Consider the following 16629-nt stretch of genomic DNA (forward strand, 5'->3'; position numbering starts at 1 on the left):
CCAAAGGTGGGCTTACTACATGCCATTATCTTTTCTTTCCATGATTATCATTATCTTAGACTTCTTTGTCATTGTTGCATTATATTACAAGGTTGTTATTTCCACTAAGAAGCAGCTGAGGTACAGTAGAAAGAGCTCTCACTCTGGATTTCCAAGGGCTTTGTGTTCAAATCTTGTCTCTGAAGCTGATTTGGACAAGTCACCGCCTTTCTATTGGAGAAAAAAATTGGACTGGATAGTCTCTGAGGTCCCTCCAGCTTTAGATCTAGAATCTCTTATGATCTTATGGGTCCTTTTTATTGTCCTTTAAGTGACTTGCAAATTTGACTCCTCAGAGATTGTGGTTTATAATCCAATATCATCATGAGAACACTTGCAATGTGGATGCTACCTCTAAAGCAGGGAAGAAGAGGGATGTTCAGCCCGAGGACTGTATAAGACCCACAAAAAAATTTATTTAAGGCAACCATATGATGAGCTGAGAGCTAGTTACAACAACCTCCCCCTACTTAAGTTTTATAAGTTGATAATTTTGTATGACGTGAATGATATTATAAGTATCCAAATGGCCCTTCACAGAAAAAAAAGGTTCCCTGCCTCTGTTCTAAAGGGTGCAAATTGCAATCCATTGTTACAGTCTTATCCAGTGTGATCCTCGTCTATGTCTTCCCATAAATCTGCTATGTTGGAAGACTTCCTCTAGCATTGACATTGTGTAGATAGATACCAAAAAAGCAGATGGAATGTCCATCTGTTATTCTTCACTTCTGCTACATGAGCAACAAAACTCCTTTTTATTATTATCATAGTGCGCTCTTCTCTGTCTCTCTCTATCTGTCTCTCTCTCTCTCTCTCTCTCTCTCTCTCCCCCGATATGTTGTTTTAACATCTTATACAACCTTGCAACATTTTTTTTTATTTAATAGCCTTTTATTTACAGGATATATGCATGGGTAACTTTACAGCATTAACAATTGCCAAACCTCTTGTTCCAATTTTTCACCTCTTATCCCCCCACCCCCTCCCCTAGATGGCAAAACTGGAAACAACCTTGCAACATTTTGTTGGTAATATGTTATAACCTATTTACACCCACTATGCCCCTCTCCATTATTCTTTGGTTGACTAACAACTTGAATTCTTTAGAGACTGTAATAAAGTATCATTGGAAGAAAATTGGTATTTAAAGAATTAGCCTTTATTTTTAAGAAGCTGGAGTACACAATGCAATCTCCCAAAAGCAATCCAGTCCACCAAGATATATATGAACCAGTTCTATGCGTTTTCCAGTCAATAGCATATCATAGTTTGAAGTATAAGCATTTGTCATCCATTTGATTTTAGCTGTGTATGTGATTAAGCCAACCTCCTTTGAAAAATTATAAATCTCATTTAGGAGGCTCTTCAGTGTCCCAAAGCTTAATATGGTCAATGAAATGTAACAAACAAATAAAAACCTCTAGAGTACCTCAATATAGGCAATCTCTTTTCCATTTGTACTCTTCACTAGATATACTTCACTAGGTATGTTGATAAACACATTGGCAAGCATGTCTCCCTTTATACTAATAATCATAGCATCACAGAAAAAAGCTATCTCTGTTACTACATCTTTCAAGGAATTCTGTATGATTTTGACATATACATGGGGGACATTTTTTGAGAGACCCTTTCAGATGATATCTTGATCTACCAAATCAAATCAAACAATAAGCATTTCTTACATAACTATGCCAGGTGCACTGTGCTGGATACTTTTCATCAATAAATAAACACTGTGGGATCTATACTTTTCGGTCAATTATGGGACAACTGTGTGAAGTTAATAAGTTGTTTTAGATTGTTGTTTGTGGTCTCTTTCCTTCTCCCTTCTCAGCCTTTCAAGATGCCTTTTCTGTGTGCATCTAGTCTTTAAAAGGTTTTTAGCTAGAACCAATATATGAATCAATAATAATCAGTATACTCTTGCTTTTCATTCTTTTTTACTCAAAATAAAAGGGTACTATCAATTGGGAGATGGCTGAATAAATTGTGTGTGGTATGTGATTATGATGGAATATTTTTGTTCTGTGAGAAATGATGCAGGATGCTCTCAGAAAAAAACTGGAATGAATTGTACTGTGTACACAGTAATAGAAATGTTCTGGAATGAACAGCCATGAATGACTTTACTATTTTCAGTAATACAATGATCCATGATAACTCCGAAGGACTTATGATGAAAAATCCTATCCATACCCAGAAAAAGAACTGATTGTGTCTGAATACAGAATGAGACATGCTCTCTCTCTTTTCTTTGTACTTTCTTTTTTTGAGGGTTTTTAGAGGGGGGGAGATCTATGGTTTTTTGGGGGGAAATTTTCTTTCACAAGATGACTTTTATGGAAATGTTTTGCATAACTTCACATGAGCGTTCTTAATGGGGCTGGGGCTGGGGATAAGGAGGAGAATCTAGAACCCAAAATTTTAAAAACAAATGTAAGAAATTGTTTTAAATATAACTGAGGGAAATAAAAATATTAAAGAAAAAAGGAAAAAATAATGGGGTACAAGATTTTTTCCAAGCATTTTTAATTCTCCCACATAGATATCTTGACAACCAAGATCCTTGATACCCTCAAAATTATTACCTCTGTTTATACTTAGTCTGGTCCAATTTTTATTTTCTTTTGTGAAATTTCTGCTTCCTCATGCAGTACTTTAAAAACATGTAACTTTAATATTACATATTAGCTTTACTGTTATTAAAAGAGAAAAGAATTTGTTAGATAGTGAAACATTCTCAGTAAAATAAATTAGGTGCACAAAAACAAAAACAAAAAAAACTAGAAACCTAGTGTTATCAAAGACCCCCAAATAATGGGGTAAGGATTCACACTATTTGACAAAACTACTGACACAAATTAGGTTTGGACTGACAGTTCACAGCATATACCAAGATAAGCTCCATGACAGATATAAAAGGTCACATCAAAAACAAATTAGAGAAGCAAGGAAGAAATTACCTTTCAACGACTATGGATAGAAGGAAAGTTCATGAATAAATAAAGAATAGAGAAGATTACAGAAAATGAAATGGACAATTGTGATTACATAAAATTGAAAAACTTTTACACACAAAAAAAAATCTAAAGCAGTTAAAATGAAAAGGGAAAGCAATGCGTGGGGGTAGAGAATCTTTACATCTAATTCTCCTGGAAAAGGTCTTATTTCTGAGACATATAGTACATTGTTTAAATGTATAAGAATAAAAAGCTATACCCCAATTGTTAAATTATCAAAAGATTATTAATTTAATAGAGAAATGTCTTATCATAAAAAAAATGATAAAAAGGCCAGTTTCAGGGAAATGTGGGAAGACTTGTAAGAGCTTACATATCTTGAAGTAGGCAGAATCAGGAGAATAATTTATACAATATTATAAAAATGAACAGCTTTGAAAGATTTAGTAATGCTGATCAGTTTCGTGATGAGCCACAAGTCCAGAGGACCAGTGATGAATATGCTACCTACCTCCTTCTAAAGAGGTGATGGATTCAAGATATAGAATGAGACACATATTTTTAGACATGGTCATTACGGAAATTTATTGTGTTTGTGCAAATTTGTCACATGTTTTGTTTTCTTTTTCAAAGTTGTGGAGATAAAAGGGGAAAAATTAGTCCTTGTTAATTAAAAAAGTTAAAAAACTAAGCACAGTGGGATCTTTTTCTCCTACGTCTTTGTCAGTTGTTTTGGATACTGTGTAATTTTTTTCTAAATGGAAAATTAAATCATCATTAAGAAAGTCAAGAAAGCTGCTCTACTATTGGGGATAAGCTCAGGCTTATGGTTTGCTTGAACTTAGGAATTCTGAGCTATGGTACAACTAAAGCCAATTCATGTTGTGGGAGGTGCTGCTTCTCCCACAATTCCTATGCTCATTGGTGAAAAAGCCAAATGACCCTCTAAGGTGTTTTCCTGTCTAGGAAGTTTCTGATTCATTTTTGGTTCCATATAGACATTTTCTTCTTTTTTTCTTCTTCTTGTGACCTTGGCTAATATGTTCTTATGACAGGTATTACAGATAATGCAACTGGAGACCAGGAATTAGACCCAGTGGAAGAGAAGTTACGTTCAAAAATGGAAGAAGAAAAAAAAAGGTACCACTTAATTCTTATTAATCATTCTACAAATTGGGAATAAACTTTAACGAAATGGTACATAGTACTAATTCATGAAACCATTCATGTTCTGTGATGAAACTACCAGGAATTCTCTCAAAAAGTTCCCATGTCTGTCATTGGTCTAGACAAGTAACCTCTGGGACCAAGAGATTGACAATGACCTCAAAACCCAATCTTTTCCCCCTTGTATTCTCTAATATATTTCTGTAATATATTATATATATAAATATATAATTATTACATATTAATATATGATTATATTATATATAATAATATAATATATAATTAATATAATAATAATAATATATAAAATAAGAATATACTTCAGTCAACTGTTTAGGACACTGAAGTTACATTATTAGAGAGTATGGAATGTCAAGATATAAATCTTTATAGTCAATTACAAGTATATGGCTTATTCATAGAAGTCAGATTTCTGTATTAAAAATTACATAGACAGTTTAGTACTTAAGTCTTGGTTCTGATCTGTTTTATTAGGCTTATCCCCGAAGAAGACAGAGTCCTTTTTGGCATAAATACCCCGGATTCAGAATGTAGTAGTGTTCCCTAACAGTCCCTAATAACTAAAAAAAAAAAAAAAAAAAAAAAATCTGCTTTCCTCCTTGAATCATCTCTGCAGAATTTCCAGTATTCCATCTGTCTCTTCTCCTGGACAATTTAACCCAACTCAGTGCTCAGGAACTACTGATTTCCCTTTAACAATTGAGTCAATTTTTTTTTCTCTCTCATAATTTCTTTTTGTTACCTTTTTTTCTAGCCTATTCATCTTGTCTCCTCGATCTCTTCTCCAATTATAGTCTTCCTTTGGTCATTCTTCTTGTTTCCAATATATTCACCTCAGGATTATTTTGTCTTTTGTTGGATAACTTCTGATTTACTTTTATGTAATATTAGCACCCCAAAATCTACATTTGCGTTAATATAGATAATATCTATTATCTATATTAATTATCTATTCTAATGTAATTAAATTAATTGTATTAATGCAAATGTGGACTTTGGGGTGCTAATATACATATTATATACTATACATAGTATATAATTTATATATATATATAATTAGGAAGAAAATTATTCATCACACACACACACACACACACTTCCTCACAGTACTACAATATCTCACTTGGATTCTCTATCATGCTTTCAACCAACTGCCTCTGATGTCTGTATTTGTTTCCCCATAGTCTATCCTCACCAGCTCAGATTTTTTTTTTTTGGTGAATTCCCAGACATCAGAGGAAAAACTTAGATCCCATAGAAGTTCTTCCAGTGGTATGATGAGTACCTCTGCTTTTGAAGCACCAATATGTATTGGCAGCTCCCCCTGGGATCTGACAAGTGGAATGAACATGACATAGGTCCCTTAGATGGTGATTTTTGATGCAGCCAGCATAATGATTCCTCTCCATTTCACCACAGTTACAAAAATATGTTCACTCGCCTGAAAGGCCTAAAGGTTGAAATCGAGCACCTGCAGCTGTTAATGGAGAAAGCCAAGGTGAAACTGAAAAAGGAGTTTGAAGTTTGGTGGATAGAAGAAGCAGCAAATCTACAGGTACCTTGTAGCCACCCCCCTGCGCCCCTGAAACACTTGTCAGAAAAATGTCAGGGCAGTGCTGGGAGGGGAAGCCTCCAGCGGGCAAATGGCTTACAGCCTCACTTCAGGGGGTGTAGAGATAGAAACTGACCCTTCCTGGGAAAAGAAAAAACTTAGAGGGATCTCCTACCCCTTGGTAACTCTTAGTTCTCCTAGCCTGGTGAAAGGCTATTCTCTTAAAATGAAGATGAATGCAGAAAGTTAACACTCAATCACTTCACTGTTCAGTGGCTAACAAGCATTTTGTACACAGAAAACAAGTGTAAAAATGAAAAATCAAAAGGGCCACCATTACTTCTCCTATGAGTTTTTCTGGGACTGCCATAAATGCTAAATTAAACTGTGAAATTAGTATTAGTGTTAAATAGTGGAATGGTGAGAATGTGTGCATGTATTTGCATAAGTATACAAATGTAGGTGTATATATGTGAAAACATGTATATTCACATATATTTATGTGTATATGTGTGTATGTATAACATATAAATATAACCTTTAAGTTTCTTTGCATCTTGTGTTTTGTTGTTGTTTTTCAGATATGTCACCATGTGATTGGTGAATTTCACAGATGTAAAGAATTTTATAGCTAGAGAATACATATATTATCCAACATTTTTATTTTATAAAACAGCAAAGTGACCCAGAGAAATGAGGTGATTTGTCCAAAGACAAAGTCCTTAGTAGAGGCAAGACCAGAACCCCTATCTCATGTCAGACAAAACTACTGATGCATCCTAACATACTGCCACAGAGCTGCCTGAGTCACTGAGAGGTTACTATGTGTTGGATTTGAATTCAGATATCCCTGACTGCAGATAACCAGACCCTGAAACATATTACCCTGGGAAATTGTGTACCACCTTTATCAGAGACCAGACAAAATCCAAGTGGTACAAGTTCTACTAGGTCATCTCTCAGATTCCTTTTAGCTCACGTCCTGTGAATCTTGCAACAGGAAAGCAAACTAGTTGGTGTGTAGGATTCTGACTTCAGTGCTCAGCCTTGACTTACGAGCTGAAGCTCTAAAGTTAATAGGCAACCCTAGATAGTCCCAACTGTTGATAGATTTTGGGTTCCTAAAACTAGAATAGAGCTCTAAAAATGTCTGTAACCAAAATAAAAAATTCTGTGTGGAGAGCTATGCCAGCACCCCAGAGGATATGCATCTTTGTTATGTTGGTATTTGAAGGGAAGGAGGAAGGAGAGATGGGAAAGACTGGTCATCTATAGCATCCTTTTAAGTTTCTTTTTTCACATATGTTTTCTTATTTGACCCTCACAACAATCCTGTGAGATAGGTAAGATATATTCATCCTATTTGATACTGAAGGGAACTAAGGACCAAGGAAGTTAAGTAGCTGCCCAAGAATATAAAACCAATCAGTTCTAAAGTTGGGACTGGAGTCTTTATTAATAATAACTGACATTTCTATAGTACTTTAAAGTTGTCAAACCTTTTTGTTTACATTATTTTATTCGAGCCTCACAACAACCCTGTGAGTTTTACAGATGAGGAAGGCAAGGTTCAGAGAGGTTAGGTAATTGTCCACAACTAGTAAATGTCACAAGTAGAATTCAAAACTGAGTATTTCACTGCAAGTTTTGCACTTTATCCTCTGTGTCATCCTGCCTAATGGTTCCCAACACATGCTTATTCTTCTAGAACAGAAAAGTCAATACCTTCCACCCCCATGTGCAAGCTCCTGGATTTTGTCCCAGATCCACCCCCTACATAACAATTTATTTGAATTACCTTCAATGTGAATTTCTAGCACCAAATCTCATAAAAGCTTTGCGTTCAATTACACAAATAGTAGGATGTGATGGCAGGGGCAAAAACATGCAAAAAGAATGCTTGGATAGTCCAGGAACTGAAGAGTACTACAGGACTTTACAAATATTATCTGATTTGATCCCTAAAAAAACCCTGATCCTCAATTTATCCCTTCTCAGACCTAGGTCAATTGTATCAACAAGTAAACAAAAAGAAAAGAAATGAAGGATCTGTATATAATAGCCCTTTAGAGACTATTAAAGGAGAATAGAAAAATATACCTATTTTCAGGTGAACATGGCATCTTCACAAAAAATTATCATTTATCAGAGCATAAAACTTACCAAAAAATCCATAAAACAAATAATTTAGTCATCTTTTAACAATCATGATGGCTCAAATAAAATAACATTAATAAAAAGGTTTGATAACTTTAAAGCACCATAGCTTTTGAACTGATTAGATTTGCACAGATAGGGAATAGCACCAATATTTCAGGGACTTGCATTAAACATATAGTATTCATATTTCCATCACCATCAAGTGATTAATATCTATGCTTGAGTATGGGTTAGCCTTTCTCTTAGAAAGGAAGAATGAAAGAGGTCTAGGATAACATCTGCAAGCAGCTTTATGGTTTCAAAAATGTGAGAGATACAGTAGGAGGACTCTATAGTAGGAGGACCTGGATTAAAATCTTACCATTGACATTTACTATTGGTGTCACAAATTGAACCCTCCCTTGTCCTCAGTTTCCATCTCTTTAAAAATGATGGAGTTAATTAAGGAAGTGAGATGATAGAATTGCAGAAGGAAAAAGCACAGCCAAGATCTCTCCCATAACCTTTCCACCAAGATCTAGAAAAACGATCATCTTGACTGTAAAATCCAAGGAAAAGTTAAAGTGAGTTATTTTTCTAGACAAGACTGGCATAAGAACACAGACAGAGAGATCTAGGGACACTTGGGAATGAGTCCAGCTAGGAATAGCCATGAGGTGTGTTTCAACATAGGAACTAAAAGAGAAATGAGCTGTTTATCAGGCAGGAAGAGGTCCCAAACACTGGGCAGGACAACTAGGTGATGCAGTAAATAAAGTATGAGACTTGGAGACAGGAGGACATGTGGTGAAATCCAGCCTAAGAGACTCATTACTTGTGTGACCCTGGAAATCACTCAACTCTGTCTGCCCCAGTTCCTCATTGACAAAATGAGCTTGAAACGGAAATGGCCAATCACTCCAGTATCTTTGCCAAGAAAATACTAAATGGGATCATGAAGAATTGGATATACCTTGAAAATGACTGAACCACTACAATGGCACTGGACAAGTCTCACTTCATCTTTTAAAGTTTTGGGCATTTCTCTATTGTTATAAATTGCAGACCTAATGCTTATCTTCATTGTTTCAATGAGTTCCTTCATTAGGAATGCTCCACATCAATCAAAACATAGGTTCAGTACCATTCCATCCTTGTGTAATTTTAATATGATTAGCATATTTCCAATTCATCAATAATTGTACTCTGTAATATTAGTATACTTTGGGTCAAATAGAATAGCAAAGTTAAGTTCCCTATCTATATAACATATCTGATATTTTTAAAAATTCAAATCTTGTTCTTTCAAACTCAACAACATTAAAACTTTGAAGTTAAAAAAAAGAAGAGGAAGTCCCAAAACTACACAGAAGGACCTAACTTTGTACAGGATACAAGAACAGGTACCAAATGGCTTCTGTCACCACTCAAGTTCCTGATCACAGATCTGGGTGAATTGAGGAAAGTACTAGCAGCTAGAGATTGCTTTCTAGGGTGAGATGTGATAAAGGGTCCCAGGCTATGTACTAAGCAAAGCTTCAGAAGACAGCAACTCAGCAAGGATCTCAGTTCCAGTCTCTAACCTAGTCTGAAGCCTGTCTATATAACCAGATGGGAAACTCAGACAAAGGAGTATCCCACAGTTCTGTCACTCTGAACCAATAAAGCTTTTTAGCCAATTTATAGTAGCTAGATTCAGAAGCAGTCTACTCAGATTCTGCCCAACCAGAGACAAGCCTATAGGTGTGCTGTTAGACCCAAATTCATATCAAGAATTTAGAGGCTTCAGAGCTGATTGGCAGCAACCAGACATTTCCCTGGATCAAATCACTTTGAAGGCACTAGAAATTGCTAGGTACCCAAGAGAGTCTGGAATAACACAAGCCCCAAGAAAGGAACAGCACAAGAATCACAAGAACCTAAATTCAATGCACATAAGTGCATAGAGCCCAGACCTAACATAAATTCTGAAGTCAGAAAATATGTTGGGAAAATGATAAAACAAAAAAAGAATCCCACTAAAAAGGATTATAAATACATTAAAGATACAAACTTAGAAGAAGAGAATGACTACAAAAATAAAGTCTCAAAGAAAAACACCAAGTACACCTTTAACTAGAATCTATAGAAGAGATGCCATAAGGGACTTTAAAAGAGTTAAAAATTGTTTTCTAAATAAAAACATTACAGAATAAAAATGGAAAAGAAAGAACTATGGAAGAAATAAATTGAATGGAATTTAGCAACTTGATACAAGAGGTACAAAACTTTGCTGAAACAATAAATTCCCTGAAAATTAAACTGGATCAAATAAGAACAAAATTTAACCATGAGACAAGAATAAATAACTCAAAAACAAAAGCAAAAGACTTTTAAAAAAAGAAAATATAAGGTTTCTCATAGAAAAAACAACTGACCTTAAAAACAGATTGAGGAAAGATAATTTAATTATTGATTGACTATCTGAAAGCTATGATCAGAAAAGGAGCTCAGCCATCATAATCCAAGAAATCATAAAGCAACCCAGATCTCTCTTAGAAACAAAGAACAAAAAGGAAATAGAAAAATACACCAATCAACATCTAAAAGAAACCCTAAAATGAAAACTTCCCAAGAACATTATAGCAAAAATACAGAACTTTCAGATTAAAGAAAAAAAACTACTCCAAGCAGCAGAAAGTAAGAATTCAAGTACCAAAGAACTATGGTCAGTATCACACCAGATTTATAAGTCACCAGTGTAATGGAGAAAAAAACTTAGAACACAATATCCTAGAAGCCAAAAGATACAGATTTGCTGTCAAAAATAACTTGCCCAACAAACCTGAGTATAATTCTATAGGGGAAAAATGAATTTTTAATGAAATAGGAGCATTCCAAGCATTCCTCATTAAAAGACCAGATGCACAAAAATTTTGAAATACAAACATAGGAGTCAAGAAAAATATAAAAAGGTAAAAATGAACAATTATAATGGACTAAATAAGAAAAAATGACATAAAGAGATAATGTATGTATTTCCTCAGAACTCTTTATCTTCATCAGTGACCATAGAGAGAGTCTAATGGAGGATTTGGGAGAGGGGCTTCTGTTTTATTTGGTCATCTTAAAGAATGGAAAGGGAGGAGAAGAGGAATAAATGGTAGGGAATATAAGGAGAAGAAGGATAAGAGAAAACTTTCTCACGTAATTGTCAATTTTATAATAATGGAGAAAAAAAAAGTAGGGAAAAGACGCAAATGACATGAGTTTCACTCTAATCTGAGCTTGTCAAAGGAAGGAAGAATACCTACACGTGCAACATACACAGTTGGATCTGAAAATACCTATCACTTAACATGGAAACAAGAGAGAAAGAATAGAAAGGGAAGGAAAAACTAAGAGGGATGGTAGAGTAAGGGAAAGATTAGCTTTAGCAAAACTAATTAATTAATAAAAGTGGATTTAAAAGAGGTATTTGAAAGAAAGGATAAGAATCTGCTATTGGGCTATGGGAAAGGGAAAGAGAACAGAAGCAGTGAACAGAAGCAGATTACACCTGACTAGAACACTGATGCTGAGCTCACTCATTCTTTCTCACCATCCTCTTCTTTATAAATAGGAGGTGGGAAACAAAGGAAACATGTAATAGAATAGGATGAAAGGAAATATACAATGAATAATCATAACTGTAAATGGGATGAATTCACCCATGAAACATAATTTAGCAGAATAGATTAAAGACTAGGATCCAAAAATATATTCTTCATAATAAACACATTCAAAATAAATATTTACACAGAGTTAAAATAAGACCCAGGAGCAAATTTTATTATTCCTCAGCTGAAATAAAAACTTACAAAATTTAATCAAGTGGCCAACAATGATTCCAGAGGTCTAATAATGAAGTGTGCTACCCATCTCCAGATAGACAGATTCCAAGTACAGCATAAGATAAATATTTTTGGACATGGCCAATGTAAGAATTTGTTTTGGTTGAGTATGTATGTTCTGTAAGAGTTTTGTTTTTCTTTTCTTTTAAGAACTAGAAATGGAAGGAAAAATAATGCTAACTAATTGACAAAAAATTAAAATTTAGGCTACATTAAAATTAAGATTGAATTATAAGGCCCCTGAGGTTTCTTCTCCCCTCTACAACTATGGTTTTTTGAAAATCAGAAGATAGATTTCAGTGTAAAAATTCAACAAGAAAAATGATCTGAAGAAGAAGAAATGAATCAGTATCAGAAAGTTGAAAGATGGAATAAAGATTGGCTAATCCAGGCTGAGGATAATCAATGAGCCTCAAACTCATTGGTGAGTTAGAGGGATTTCTACCCCCCTAAGCATGTTAATATTTCCCCCACTGGAATGGAAACTGAGAATAATTTGTTCCAAAAGCCATGAAGGCAACTGAAGTTGGCTTTGTGAAGTACTTAGAGCTTGGTCAGACATTGAAAACTCCAAGGTCATCCACTGCATCCCAGGCTTTTGTCAATTGTCCTGACACTTGTCTTGTCATTGGACTTGATGACTGTGGAAGAGGAAGTGAGATTGATGATTTGATGCACTTAAATCTAATTCATGTACAAGTCATCATCCATCATCCACTATTTTATCCTAATATATGATATCACTGGTCCTCTTTGAAAACAAAGTACAAATGATAGTAATATGATGTAAAGGAGGAAAAAAGGAACATTAGACAATTGAAACCAAAAGGGGAAAAATGAGACAGCTGGATAGAAACCTTATAGAGGAACCATCTTTTTGATCTTCAAGAACTGTTTATCCAGTAAAACTTAGAGGAAGAAGAGAAGAATGGTGGTGGGTGACTTTCTACTGAAGTACATTAAATTATTTTATTGAACTGATAGCAACAGTAGAGAGGCCACGTCTACCAAATACAACACTAAAACTAATTTCTGATGGCTTGTGTAGACTCAAAAAATGGAAGGAAGCCAGAAAACATTGCCAAAAATTAGGAAGGCTAGGGTAAAAAATTTAAAACATTAGAGTTCTATGTGGTACATCGCTGCTGACTAAAAAAGGCAAAAAGATTCAGAATATAAAAACAGATTTGAGTAGTTGAAAATGAAATTTGGCATTTTAGATAGTTTTAAAATATAGGAATTATAGGATCTGACCATAGAAAGAGAGCACTTTGCAAAGGCTAGTAAGAATTTATTTATAAGGAGTCTTGCAAATCCAATCAAAAAAGATTTTAAACTTAAAAAAAAAGAGGAGAGAAAATTGTCCATATGCACCCACCATGATGGATACCATGTAGAGTAGCTACAATGTAGAAAGAATTACTATTTGAAATTAATTTTGATAAACATCTACTACATGCCAGGAATTGTGTGAAATGCTGTGATGCTAATTGAACAGTGAACATAGTCCTTCCCCTCAATTGCATTGGAATTCTTCAAAATAGAATTCCCAAACTATTTAGATGCCCAAAATTTCAAAGGTCACAAAATCCAAGAACGAAGCCAATAATAAAACCTCAAATATCCTTACCCCCCCCCAAAATACACAAAATGAAAGTAAACAAGAAAGATAAAGTAGTTGTCTTAATACAAGAAGTCAAATCTGATCTCATAAAACAAATCACTCAACATTTATTCAGGCAAATATGCTAAGCATTAGGGCAACAAAAAAAGGAATAGTTCTGCTCTCAAAAAACTGATAATCTACTAGGGGAGTCAGTATGTAAACAATTAATTGCACCCAAACTGTAGGCAGGATAAGTAGGAATTAATCAACAGAGGAGGAACAGGGAAAACCTTCCTGAACAAGGTAGGACTTTAACTTAGTCTTGAAGGAAATCAGGGAAGCTAGTAAGTAGAGCTGAGGAGGGAAAACAATTTTCGGCTTGGGGGACATGACTGTCCATAATCCTAAAATGGAACATCTTGTTTGAGAAATAGCTAAGAGGCCAGTGCCCTTGGGTTATTGAGTACATGAGGGTTGAGAATAGGAAGCTATAAGACATAAGAAGACTGGAAAGGATGGGGCTTTGAATGTCAAGCAAAAGATTTTATATTTGAACCTAGAAATGAAGGGAGACACGAGTTTATTGTTGGAGGGTGAGGGGGAAAGATGATGTGAGACTTAGGCTTTGGGAAGATCACTTTGACAGCTGATTGGAGGATGGACTAGGGTGGGGAGAGACTTGTGGAAGGCAGACTAACCAGCAGCTTCTTGCAATAGTCCAGGTGAGGAGTGATGAGTGCAGTCAGAAGAAAGAAAGGTACCTAAGCAAGACTGCAGGTAGAATTGATAGCTCTTAGAAACAGGTTAGATATGGGAGGATGAGAGAGAATGAAAAGTCAGCAGCAGATCTCCTGAAAAGCCTGGGGATTTTAGTGGACTACAAACTTAATATCAGTCAGTAGTATATAATCTGGAAGTTAAAAAAAAAAGAGCTAGAGGAATGTTAGCCTATATTAAGTGTTTATCCTATAATAAATGGCATGATATCTGGGCTAAGGAGATGATAGCTCTGTTCTCCCCTGCCCTGGTCAGAATATATCTGGAGTGCTCATTTCTGCCCATGACATTTTAGGAAAAATACTGAGAAGCTGGAGAGGGTCCAGAAGAGTGACCAGGGCAAAGGGAAAGAAGGAGAGGGGAGGAGAAAAAAGAATGGGAGGGCAGCATTCAAGCATTTGAAAAGGATCAGTCACAAGGGGCAGATGCAGGAACAGTGGAAAGAGCTTCCTTACCTTTATTAGCTGTCCAGAAATGGACTGAGTTGCTGCAGAAGACACAGGTCTTCAAGAAAGGATGGAAAGGTATGTGATAGAAGGACTTCTTTTTCAGCTATGGGTTGGGATAGATGACCCTTTTAACATGTTATAGGGATTCTATAAAAATTCTTTTTGGGCCAACAGAAAAAATCCGTGCCATCAAATTCTCCCCGGACGCCAGAATCCCCAAAACAGCAGCAATCGCAGTCACATCTCTCCAATAAAAGGTAAGGAGAAGGTCTCCCAAGATGTCAGAATATCCAATAAAGATATTTGACTTCTCTCATTTACTTAAGTTTTTCTTCATTTAAGGATTTCCTTAGCGATTGGACGGTATCATGAGGATTTAAGAGAACAAATTGCTTTTCATTTTTAATTAAGAGTAGAAAATCTAGACCAAGGGTTCTTAAGCTTTTTTGTGTCCTAGACCTAGAGTCATAGTCTAGTGAAGCCCCTCTCAGAATACTGTTTTTAAGTACATAGAACAAAATGCATAGGGTCACAAAAGAAATTGATTATACTTAAATATTGTTTTATACATACACACACACACTCATATATTATTCACATATGTGTCTATACACAAAGAGATAAAGAGAGAAAGACAGGTTAAGAAAGTCTACTCCTCATTTAAACTTTGGATATTTCCTTGAAATAATGTCCTTGTTTTTGTTTTTAAACTAAGGGGTCAATACCATGGGATAGATCTTAGATAAAATCAGAGAGAATTCTGAGCTGCAGAGATTCAAACAGTTATTGAATGGTAGAAGGCTAGAACTCTAACTCCTCCCCTCTCCTGGCAAATGTGTGCTTCTGTGTTAAAAATGATGATGGAGGTGGGGTACCTCTTTTTGCATAAGCTATCACCCATGCCAAAAAAAAAAAAAAAAAACAACCTTTGGAAGGTGTAGCTCCGAGTGGCCAACAAGTGTTTGGCACCCAGCCTGGACAGATATCTCAATTGGCAGCTAAAATGCACTCTTTGTCCTTAGCAAAGCTTTCATTAAAACTTTGGCAGATTCCCATAATAGTAGACTAGAAGAGATACATCTTCTTTTCCCAAGGATCCCAGAAGGACTTCAAAAATAAATAACACTTTGTTTTCCTATCGTTCATATTCTGTAAGTTAAGAGAGGGAGTGACTATTCCCTTTCTTTACTGTAGTCATGTTGCCAATGACACAATACTTGATTCTCAGACTCACTTGAGCATTGCTCTGCCTTATAACTAATCCACTGCTGTTAACCATTATCTTAACCATCATATTGCTACAATCAGAGTTGTCCTTAAGGAGATTCCATTCCTGAGACCTCCAATGTCAAAAGCTATATTTTGAAATTAGGTAGGATGACACTTAAGATTTTTCACTGAAAATGTGAAATATAGATTGAAAATAGTAATAAGCATTGATCTTGCCCAGTTAGCCATTTCCCTAGACCTCTCAAAGAAAAGAGGCTTGTGACAATTGGACATCCCCAAAAGAGTTTCAGAAAAAGATACAATCTCACCAAAGCTATTTGTTTAGTGGCAATCTGAATTAGAAAAGCAAATCAGGATAATGAATACACATCACAAATGTGCTATTTGTGGATAGTTGTTTTAGTTCCAAATATTCTCTAAGAACTCCAAGAAAAGCTATAGCAATTACAGAGGGTTATCCAAGCTGATAGATCTAGAAATTAAACATTTTGAAAACAGATGGATTTTCAGTGATCATCATGAGAAGAAAATGGGTCAGAAGTTGCAAAGCATCTACCACATCAGCACAACAGTGGATAAAGTTCCCAATGACAGAAATGTTCAGTGTAATATTGAATTGAATTGAACTCCATAAGCTATAATTTATCCTGTCAAGAGATGCTGTCTGGGTCGTGAAGTAAGGACTGAGAACAATAAGTGATTCAATTTATAGACTAGAACCCAAACAACCACAAATGACTGACCAGAAGACTAAAAAATTGGTGAGATGAGTCAGTAGTGTGGCTGTTTGGACAGAAATTTAAATAGTGAGCAT

At 35.3% G+C, this 16629-nt stretch overlaps 1 protein-coding gene across 4 annotated transcripts in view; it reads left to right on the top strand.

The window, feature by feature from the left end:
* Positions 1 to 16629, top strand: part of KIF6 (kinesin family member 6) — a 433287-nt gene that overhangs the window by 385663 nt on the left and 30995 nt on the right. For all 4 annotated transcript variants that reach the window (XM_031964905.1, XM_031964904.1, XM_031964907.1 and 1 more), the window contains exons 17-19: positions 4058 to 4142; positions 5610 to 5745; positions 14760 to 14842. In XM_031964905.1, the coding sequence (XP_031820765.1) occupies positions 4058 to 4142; positions 5610 to 5745; positions 14760 to 14842 (304 nt within the window). The remainder of the gene's footprint in view (positions 1 to 4057; positions 4143 to 5609; positions 5746 to 14759; positions 14843 to 16629) is intronic.

Source organism: Sarcophilus harrisii, chromosome 4 (genome assembly GCF_902635505.1).
Source record: "Sarcophilus harrisii chromosome 4, mSarHar1.11, whole genome shotgun sequence".
Lineage (NCBI taxonomy): Eukaryota > Metazoa > Chordata > Mammalia > Dasyuromorphia > Dasyuridae > Sarcophilus > Sarcophilus harrisii.